This window comes from Sitophilus oryzae, unplaced genomic scaffold (assembly GCF_002938485.1).
Source record: "Sitophilus oryzae breed Bouriz unplaced genomic scaffold, Soryzae_2.0 scaffold_111_pilon_pilon, whole genome shotgun sequence".
NCBI classification, from domain to species: domain Eukaryota; kingdom Metazoa; phylum Arthropoda; class Insecta; order Coleoptera; family Curculionidae; genus Sitophilus; species Sitophilus oryzae.
Genome location: NW_022145749.1, coordinates 3,637,749 through 3,649,638, shown reverse-complemented (window position 1 = coordinate 3,649,638; position 11,890 = coordinate 3,637,749). Strand labels below are relative to the sequence as shown.

At 30.2% G+C, this 11,890-nt stretch overlaps 1 protein-coding gene across 1 annotated transcript in view; it reads right to left on the bottom strand.

The window, feature by feature from the left end:
- Positions 1-384: 384 nt before the first annotated feature.
- The window catches only part of LOC115884067 (pancreas transcription factor 1 subunit alpha-like), a 30,725-nt gene continuing 19,219 nt past the window's right edge, over positions 385-11,890 (bottom strand). The window contains exon 3 of the mRNA XM_030902527.1: positions 385-1,749. Within this exon, the coding sequence (XP_030758387.1) occupies positions 1,601-1,749 (149 nt within the window). The 3' untranslated portion in view covers positions 385-1,600. The remainder of the gene's footprint in view (positions 1,750-11,890) is intronic.

Here is an 11,890-nt window from a genome sequence, read left to right as displayed (position 1 = left end):
ATATTTAACATTTATAATAAATACATTTTTTTGGGCCCAAGAATCCAAAAATGAAATAAAATACCGGGTGTTCCATAAGAAAAAAAAGCATAACTTTAGTATGGATCTTAGTTCTGAAACACCTTGTATATTTCGAAATAATTTTAAATTGTGCCCCCACATTGCCTCCCCACATATACTCATAAAATATTTTGTTTCTACATATTTCCGTTTTTGTATAATCAACCGAGGAGAATGGGGTGCGCCACCTTGTATATATTTTTGAATCATCTGTATCTCTGAAAATGTTTTTAAAAAATCAAACAGCAGTATTTTTTTAAAAAACGAATATATTATATTACAAACCAATTAAAAAATAACAAATATACGTAGGTACAAGGAACTGACTAGACTATATTAAAGCGTATAATTATAATAAAATATAAGTAGAAAAATCATAATTCGGTTATTCCTAGTTATTTCAGTTATTTCAAATGTAATGAATAAATACACAATTCGTTAAGCTAAAATAGCTTTGTTATAGTGTTCTTATTTATGTTTAGAGAAACATGCGTCAAAAGTGTTACAGAAGTTGTGTTTCGGAATATTGTGGATGATTTTATGAATATGACTTTTCATAAATAGTAAGTAAATCAATTTGAATTTGTATCGTTCTATATAATTTAAAATTCAATATTAATAAAAAAAAAACATGTTTAGGCACATCAAAAGACTAATTTTAGATGCATTGACATTTTACATATAGACACAATAATTTATAACAGCTACTCATAACTAACAGCAACTGTTAAAAAATTGTCAGATTTGATTAATTTTAAATTTAAAGATATTTTCAAGCCTATTAGTAATTATGAACAAAGTTAAAGATTTTTTGCATATTATAAACAAATTATAGTTAGTTCAGTGTGTATATTTTTTTTTCTGTTTTTTTAGCCATTAATAATTAAATAGTATTGTGTATGCTCTTTTTAGTTGTAAAATTTAATATGTAATGTCCATGTAATGTATATCCACCCAAAGATTCATTGACAGCTGATGTCACTGTCATGAATTATTCCGCTCTCATTTTAATGCACAGGTAAATAATCTGTATTATAACTCCTTTGTATTTTTGGATGTCTTCTGTCAAAATCATTATTTTTATAATCTATATGTTTTTAAGATTTAAGCTTCTCTGGCCATGCTATTTTAAGTTCAGCAGAAATCCATATTTAGTTCAGAAACCATTCCAGTATTGTCTATTTAAAGATATAAATAATAACGAAGTTTATGAGATCTAAGAATAATAAGTAATTTTACCGCTAATTTTTAATACCTAGCTTTTTGAATTGTGCTATTGTGATTTAGATGGTTAGTAAAACTGAAATTTGTCACATGTCATAATAATTAAATATTAATCACAACTAAAGTAGACATAATTATTATTTGTACAATATATTCCTAGATAAAATACTATCTGTACAAAACTGCGCTATACTAATTGTATGTTTAAAATATGTACAATGGATGTAGTATTTCAACTTATTTATAATGAGCACCCTAAATTCATATTTACAATGACTAGAGACATAACTGATAATAAGGATACTTTCGATCAGACTTAATCAGAAATAAATGACGAACTAGATCCTTCTTTGTTGGTTCTTGGATCTTCTGGAACCCATACCTTTGCGTGCATAATTCCATTGGAGTTTTGTTCTTTTACTCTGGACCATGACAAAGAGTGAGCAGTATATAACCCACCAGCCCCTGCAACAAAACAAAAAATAGTAAATATAAGCGTCATAAAGAAATAAGATTATGTTTAAAGTTACTTTGAACGTCCATTGTATGTAATTGACTAATGTAGTATGTAATTGAGTTTAAAGCTTCATTCAGAACCTCGCAATTCGTGGAATAAATTAGTGGTTTCAATTACATTTAATACCTGTTAGTTTCAGATCATGTTTAAAAAAACACAATTAAAATTAATAGAATATCCTAAAATCTAATGCCAAAATGAAATTTCTCGCAAATTTTGAAGTATAATTAGTGGAAAAGTTAAAAGTTTGATAAATTTTTCTACTAAAGCAGTGGAATAAATTAGTAGTTTCAGTTAGTCGTAGAAGTTTGTTCACCTAATTTTAATGTAAGCATTCAGAACGTCATAATTAGTGGTAGTAATTTTCAGTTAGTGGAAAAAGTTAACAAACTTTTGACTTTTCCACTAATTATACTTCAAAATTTGCGAGGAATGTCATTTTGGCCTTTGATTATCACCCGTCAAGAAAAATTTTGGTTAGAAATCAAAAGTTTATTGTTTTATTAGCTAAATACCGTATGATCGAAAAAAATGGCGTCCAGTTGGCTAGGAAATGACGATCGATGACATTGCTCATATAAATTTACATATAAAATGACAGCGATCTTCATTTCATAGCCATCGTTGACGCCGTTTTTTCTCGATCATACGGTATTCAAAAGATCCTACTCTGTGAAAAAAAATCAATTCGTGAAGGCATTACCAAAAGAAGGAAATTGTTTTACATATCATTGTGGGCAATTTACTGGTTTATCCGAGGCGAAACTAAAAGCAGGCGTATTTATTGGACCTGACATCAGGAAACTGATGAGGAATGCTATCCTTCAATCAAGTCGTCATAAATTTTCTGGGAAATAAAAAAACCTCAACTACCAAGCGATCATTGATACAATGCTGGACAATTTTCGGAAATTAAACTGCAACATGAGCATTAAAATCCATTTTCTCCACTCTCATCTGGACTACTTTCCTTGGTGATGTCATTGAAGAACAGGGAGAAATATTTCATCAACACATCAAAGAAAAAGAAGATATCAAGGAAGATGGAATGTCAATATGATAGCAGATTACTGCTGGATGTTAAAAAGAGCGTACCCACAGCAAGAACGGCACTAAAAGAAGTATTGATGTCAAGCGAAAGCGGTTTTGTAAAGACTTTTGAATTAAATGATTTTTTTTAGTATTTCGTTGTATGAATGTAAAGAAATACTCCTTAATGTTAAATAAAAACTAAAACCCTAAGAATTATATTTTAAAAACTTATTGTTATATAGATATATATAGATAGCATTCCTCATCAGTTTCCTGATGTCAGGTCCAATAAATACGCCTGCTTTTAGTTTCGCCTCGGATAAACCAGTAAATTGCCCACAATGATATGTAAAACAATTTTCTTCTTTTGGTAATGCCTTCACGAATTGTTTCATTAATCCCAATTTAATATGGAATGGCGGTAGTAATATCTTATTAGGATCTACAAGGCTCTCCCTAACAACATTTTTATCTCCAGCCGACAAAGTTTTTCTCATTGGCCATTCTTTTTGGGACTAACCCACTCGCGAAGAAAGCAAGGAAACTGTGTAGCCACTTTGTTGTCCAAGCAACATGAAAATTACTTTAAATCGCCACATATTGCATATTATTACAGCTCTCCAGTGAAAAATAGAATGCTTATTGCAAAAGCAAAATTATTTTCTGTTTTTATTTAATTTCTTGCAGTATTTATACATCAAATATAAAAATTATTTGATAATATTTCTACCGTTCTTGAATTAAAAAGGGCTAGTATATTTAAAAAATAAGCAAACTAGCCTATAGTGGCTATGCAATTTGTAAGAAAACTGGAATTGGTGGTGGAATTTTTTTACTATTTTTACCGCAATCAACGCTAAAAATACTACAAAAATCACTGGTAATAATTCAGACAATTTTTCCATCGCAGACCTGTGAATTAATCAAAAGCCAAAATGACATTCGTCGCAAATTTTAAAGTATAATTAGTGGAAAAGTTAAAAGTTTGTTAACTTTTTCCACTAATTGAAAATTCCTACCACTAATTTTGACGTTCTGAATGCTTATATTCAAATTACAAAAACAGTCTTCTACGCTAATTATTGAAACCACTAATTTATTCCACTAATTGCGCGGTTCTGGATGAAGCTTAATTGAAAATGCCTACCACTAATTTTGAGGTACTGAATGCTACATTGAAATTAAAAGTACCAACTTCTACGCTAATTAAAGCACTAATTTATTCCACTAATTGAGGTTCTTAATGAAGCTTAATAAACAATAATTGTTGGCTATTCACACACGTTAGTGAAGTCTCTGTAGCCGTTGTCTCAGTCTTATTCAATCTATGATATAACAGTCAAGAATACTGTCATCCAATTTAGTTTATTATAGTGGTTTTCTTTGAAATTTTGCAAAATGAGTAATTTTACAGACGGGGAATTATCTATTATTCATGTAGCTCTTGACGAGGAAGAAGTGACTCAAATCCGAAAGAGGGAGTGGGTACATAAGACATAAAGGCCGTTTGGACTATCAGTTAATTACTAATTAACTAGTTTGCTCGGATTTTGTTTACTAGTTAAAAGGTCGAGGATTTGCTTTGTTGCAGCATAATCAACTATATAATGTTTTTAATCTTAATTTGGAGCTCATGAAAAATTTACGGAGTTGTTTCTTCAACTAGAACTATTAACCATTAGAATTATTTATAACGATCCGGTAAGCAAAACGGTGGGTGAGGCTAGAGCACATAAATGGTGGCAGTTATAAGAATATGATTCTGCCCGGCTGCTACTAGACAAGAACTACTCATGAGACAGTACTGCCTTGGAGTCACTTACAATCTTATAAATATAAAAATGTACGCCTAACAAAACAGTTATCTTTTACTGACTTCGGATGGCAGTTAGACGAAAACGAATTGCGACCTATCATGCATACCCAACCTGCATTACCAAGTGAAGCCCAAGAGTTAATTCAACGCCAAAGTATACCTGACGTGGAAACGGACAAAGAAAATCAAGTCGAGAAAATAATCGTTTATGATTCAGCTATGAAAGACAGTAACTCAGATGAAGAATTAGATAAATAATACAAAAATAATTTGTTTGTTTATGAAATAATGTTTGTTCTATATTAGGTTATTTCTTTTATTAGTTTTTTACTTGCTATTTCTTTTTTAACGTTTCTATATTTAATAGTACAATGTAATCTTAAATCTTATATATTTAGACGTATATTTTATAACCTCAATTAAAAGATTTGATTGCTGCTACCAGACAAGAACTACTCATTGAGACAGTACTGCCTTGGAGTCACTTACAAGCTTATAAATATAAAAATGTACGCCTAACAAAACAGTTATCTTTTACTGACTTCGGATGGCAGTTAGACGAAAACGAATTGCGACCTATCATGCATACCCAACCTGCATTACTTAAGGAAGCCCAAGAGTTAATTCAACGCCAAAGTATACCTGACGTGGAAACGGACAAAGAAAATCAAGTCTAATAAATAATCGTTTATGATTCAGCTATGAAAGACAGTAACTCAGATGAAGAATTAGATAAATAATACAAAAATGATAATTTGTGTGTTTATGAAATAATGTTTGTTCTATATTAGGTTATTTCTTTTATTAGTTTTTTATTTGCTATTTCTTTTTTAACGTTTCTATATTTAATAGTACAATGTAATCTTAAATCTTATATATTTAACCGTATATTTTATAACCTCAAATAAAAGATTTTGAAGATTCTATTTTCAAAATCAATGTCGACCGGATTATAAGGATTTCTGTGAAACACTTCATGATGAAACCAAATTATATGAGTATTTTAGTTTGTATAAAATGGTTTTATGCACCCCTTAACAATAATATAAAATCGCATATGAAAAAACATAATCAGTGAAGAAGGGTTATTTTTACAGTTGAGAGTTAAAACCTTTGGTGTTACAACAGCAAAATTGAACGCTAATTCACCACAATACCCTAAATATACACTTTATTTTTGCACTGGACACGCGTTTCGCTAACCATGTTAGCATCATCAGCAGATGATTAAAACTAAAGAGCTTTAATCATCTGCTCCTTTCAAAATCTGAAAAAAAACGTAGGTCCGTACTTAAAAAAAATAAGTTGGGCTAATCTCAGAAACTATTAGCTAATTTCAAAATTTAAAAATACCATCAGATAGCCCTGATAAAGTGCAATTAATTTTTCGGTTTCCTAAATGGACAAATAACATTTATTTTCAAAAAAATCCGTTTTTATTTTCAAAAAATTCGGTAATCGTTAAAACTTTTTTAATAACATATTGGCATTGGCGAACATCCCAAGACGCAACTTTGCCCCAATTTAACCATGTTCGTATCTATTACAGTTTCCGAGATACCGATGTTCGTACCTCGAATTTGTAGCACCCTGTATAGGTTAGGATATGTAGTTCATATAAATAATTCTTACATTTATATAAAATAGTTTTAGTATCTACTTGATAAGAGAAAGTGAAATAGCTAACCATACGTAGTTGTAGTTGCGTAAAAAATAAAAAATAAAAAAGAACAATGGAAGTTCGTCAGAACAAACTTTTATTTCATTTAAAGTTTTTCAATGTTTATTCCCGGCCTCTCACACCAGATATATTTAATTAAAATTCAATATCAAATAGAAGATTGTATCAAGGTAGCTAGTCTTTTTAATTTGCCAAAACTATTCCTAATGATGGAGGACAAAAAATGTATAAATCAGCTGCGGCACATCTGCGATATTAAATAAGCTCATATTTATTATGCCCTAAATAAAAATTATTAAGGTCTGCTCGCCCCCGTAAACCCTTAATGTCGGTATTGTTTATTTTGCCACATCAAGTGTAACTGCACATCACCGGAAGCAGCTGCTTTGTGTTATAAATGCCATTTGTACGGACCTTCCGTATTCCGAAAACTACCACCACCGAACTATAGGGGATGATTGCCCCCTGACACTAAACAAATCAATCTTGGTCACGAAATAAATTGTTCGAAGCTATTAAGAGAATAAGGTTTACTCTAAATTTATTTAATGATGATCGATTTGATTTACATAAAAATATAATGCTTTATGAATATGCAACAGTGAGACTAGAGCAGCAACAAGTCAGTTTTAAAAAGACAGGTATATCTGAACTCTTAAGTCATTTCTAAAATCATATTATTTATGCATTAGTCAGTTCTAAAATAAAGTTCCGATAATTTAGGTCTTAAAGTACGTTTACACGAGCCAAGTTAATTGATCAACTCATTTGAACTAATTTCTAAAATCTATTTCTTAATAATTATTACCTGGGTCTTTTGTCGTATCCACTCTATTCTTTTACTATATTTTTGTCTCGTTCTTTATTTATACAAGGTGAGTCTTAAATAAGTGCAGATATTTTTAGAGGTAGTATACAGGGTGTCCCTGTGTTTCTAATGTACGCTGAGCGTGCATTAGAGAGTTCTAGAGATCTACAATATCTAGATCGGAGATTTCTTGCACATCATTGTTTCACAACGAGATCTATCGATCAAAAATATTTTCAATATGGCGGCACTTACGGAAATACCGGAAGTTCACAGCGACTTCCTTATTTTAAATGGGTGCCCCCATTTTTTATTAAATACCTAAATTCTCTGTAAAATTTTATGAATTTTGATATTAAAGTCTACAGGGTGGCGCTCTCATACGTCGCGGAAGCTCCAAGGAGAACGGTAGTTTATATCGAAATGAAATTTTGGTAGCATATGTAGGTTAACTGAAAGCATTTTATAAAAATATATAGAATTATACAGAGTGTCCCCAAAAAAAGTTACACATCAAAGTTGTGTTTTTTCTAATGGAACACCCTATATTTTAATTGATTTTCGGATTCTAGGAAAAAAATAAAGGTGAGTTTTATTAAGAAGCATATACCAAAAATCTAAGGATTTTGACATATTTCACATTTTGTTAAAATGAAGAGTAAATTTTCAATTGCAATAACAGCTACCTAAATTTTAGTTGACCTTGTATAGCCTGGTATTTAATTAAAGTAACCATTGTATGTTAAATCAAATTGAAATTTGACCCGAAAAGTTATACAGGGTGAGACAAAATTAATATAGAACATTAGTCACTTTTAAAAGCAAGTTACTCCTTTATTTTAAATAGAACACCCAGTATATTTTTCCGGTTTTCAATGAGGAATTTATATATCTTCAAAATATTATTAGGTTGCCTAGCCCTCAGACAAAGATTTTTTCAGATATTTTAATTTTTATGATTTTGCGTCTGTAACACTTTATTAATTTAAAAAATCTAGGTGGCTGTGTGATATACGTTTTGTTAATTTAACAAAAATTAAAGATTGTAGAGTAAATTACTCAAGGGCAATAAAAAGATAAACGTTTAAACATATTTTAATTATTCCAGAATTAAAACTAGATATAAACCTATAATTATGCGAGAAAAATTAGCTAGATCAAATCAAATGCTCAAAATGCTTCCTTTCCTGTTAACTGCATAAAATGATTGTCTTTTCAAAAGGATCTTTTCATTTTAAAAGGCATATGTGGAGTTCTACCTCGAAAAGCAGCTACAATAATTACTCTCATGTTGTCGACACTAGTTAATCGAGTTTTGTAAACACTGTCTAACATATCGCCATAAAAAAAACCAGACTAGATAAAATCAGGAGCATTTAAGTATTCTATTAATTGGTGAATGCACACTGCATTTACCAACTAATAAAATCATATTAATTCTTTCTGAAGAATTTTTTTTCTTTTAACTGACACAAAATGATAATTAGTTGTTAAAGTTGGACTAATTAGACAGCTATGTTGAAGTAACGTCAGACATATCACAGCCACCTAGATTTTATCAAATAATAAAGATCTATTCATATCACATCATGTAAATGAAAATATCTAGGAAAATCTTTGTTTGATGGGTAGGCAACCTAAGAGTATTTTAAAGAGACATGAATTTTCCATTGAATATCGGTATAATATACTGGGTGTTCAATTTAAAATAAGAGAGTAACATGCTTTTAAAGGTAATCAATGCTCAATACTAATTTTGTCCCACCCTGTATCACTTTTTGGATCAAGTTTTAATTTGATTTAAAGTACAACAGTTAATTTAACTACATATTAGGCTATACCGGGTAAATTCTAATTTAGATAGCTTTTATTGTAATTTAAAAATTGTTCTTTATTTCTAGAAAATGTTAAATATGTTAAAAACTTTACATTTTAGTCATACACTTCTCTTATAAAACTCACTTTTATTTTTCTCCCAGAATCCGAAAATCTATTAATATATAGGGTGTTCCATTACAAAAAACCCATCATTGATATGTAACTTTTTTTGGAGACACCCTGTAGAACTCTCTATATTTTTAAAAAGTGCTCTGAATTAATCTACATATGCTCACAAAATTTCATTTCAATACAAACTGTCGTTTTCCTTGGAACTTCCGTGGCGTATGAAAGGCGCCACCCTGTATATCTAAGATAAACCGTTTTTGAGAAAAAAAATATTTAACATTTTTGGCCGAAAAAAACTGCCTGTGAAAAATATGTGTATACCCTAAACGTCAAATTTAGTGAATACCCCAGCCACTGTGCCATAAAGAGAAGACATGTGGCTATCTATTTCAAAAATTAAATTGTTGGAGAAAATGTCATATAATAATGACCGCAACTGTCATGGAATTGAGCAATTAAAAAATTATCATAAACCATTTTTTTTTCAAATGGAAACCCACTTTTTTTTATTTCACTAGTGAAAAGGCTTTTCAATTCTTTACTTTGTGACTATACATGTTCCTATACCTAAAATAAATTGTTTTTAAGTTATTTAAGATTTAGTTGTAAAGCGTATATTTTTCTTGATTTTAACTAGTAGCCTATGACTTTAAATGTCAAATGATGTAAAACAATAGATCTGGCCATGTCATATTGTGACACTTAGTTCAAAAAACAGTTTTTTTTATGTTATCGATCATCATTTCCAAACCAACTTTGCTCTATCATACGGTATATTATTAATATCAACTATTAGATATCACTAAAGAGCTAAAATACAAGATTCGTTCTCTGACAGATGGAAATAAATTGTCTGGCACTTAATGTCAAAGAAAGCTAAATCTTAAATAACTTAAAGACGATTTATTTTAGGTATAAGAACGTGTATACTCAAAAAGTAACGAATTGGAAAACCTTTTCACTAGTGAAATAAGAAAAGTGGGTTTCCATTTGAAAAAAATGATTTATAATAATTTTTTAGTCGTTCAATTCCATGACAGATTCTGTCATTATTATATGACATTTGAACAATTTAATTTTTGAAATAGATAGCCACATGTCTTCTCTTTATGTCACAGTAGCTGTGGTAATCACTAAACTTGACTTTTTAGGCTATACATTTTTTTTGGACAGGCAGTTTTTTTCGTCCAAAAATTTTAAATATTTTCAAAAACGGTTAATGTTAGGTATAGAGTGTTTAACATCAATATTCGTCGAATTTTACAGAGAATTTAAGTGTGTAATAAAAAATGGGAGCACCCATTTAAAATAAGAAAGTTGCTGTCAACTTCCGGTATTTCCGGATGTGCCGCCATATTGAAAATATTTTTAATCGATAGATCTCGTTGTAAAACAATGATGTGCAAAAAATCTCTGATCTAGATGTTGTAGTTCTCTAGAAACTTCTAATGTACGCTCAGCCTGGGACACCCTGCATATCGATCCCAGAAACACGAGTTTTTTTCGCGAAAAAAAATTAAAAATTTGGTTTGGTTTGGTTTGGTTTTTTTTTAGTTTTTACTTGAAAAACACAATTTCTTGATAATATGGCAACATACTAGGTAGTAGATTAAATTTACAATAAAGGAAATCCAGTAAAGATCCAGTGGTTCTCAGAATTTTAGCAAAAAAATCATTTTTTTGGAAATGTTGGAAGTAAAATAACTCGGTTATTTTGGATTTATTTGAAAATTGGTAAAGAGAAAATATGTTTCGTTTATCGAGATCTACCAGCCCTGAAAATAGTTGCATTTATTTAAAATTCACCCTGTATAGGTGGCGAGATCTAGCATAGGCTACAATCTAACTACCATATCTAACCAGAGCGGTAAGCAGAATTTGACACTCTTGTCTTAACTTCAGTAATCGTGGCTGGGCCATTGCCCCTCTATTTCAATCATTCAGAAGTATGATTTTATATTCGCAAATAGTAAATCGCAATGTAAATACCAGTAAATTAATTTCTTATCAATGTAATATTACCGTCTAAACTCGACAAATCATGTCAATTGATCAAATAAGTTGATTCATTTGTCAGTTGACTACGGTTAAAGAGTATTCTTTGCTACGGTTTAACCTAGGTTTGACAACTTTTAAAATTAAAAATAGAGGACGCGAGAGTAAAAAAGGGACAGGCAAAAAAAATCGATAGAAAATGACACTCTGAATAGAATGCCATATCATATGTCCATATTGAAATTGTAACATGCGGTTCATAACGACAATTTGACTCGAAATACCAAGTGTGTGGTGCCAAATTATTCGTAAAAAATGCCTTTTTCAAATATGCTAATGAGCCACCCCTGTTGCGTTTGAAAAAATTGAGAAATGATTAAAAATACGATTTTGGAATTTTAACAGGCCAAGATAAGAAACGAAAAACATTAAACGATCAAATATATTTCTCAAGGCTCCTTGATTAAAAATTAGTGCTTTTAACACAGCCATGGCGGTCTAGATTGAAATTTAAAATACGATTTTATTTTAATCGAAAACGTCAAAAGTTGACACATAATATGTCATTCTATTCAGAGTGTCATTTTCTACCTAATAAAGTGAAAATATACTGGTGGTGCCATTTAAAAATCAAAAGTTGTAGTCATTTCCGGTGAAACAGGAAGTAACCAAAAACAATTGAATACGTCAAGGAATAATATAAATTTATGTAATATACTAACATACCAAATCTCGTTTTTTTATCTAAAAAAATAAAAAGATATAGGGGTGAGCCACTTCTGAAACGCACCAGATATATTACCAATATTG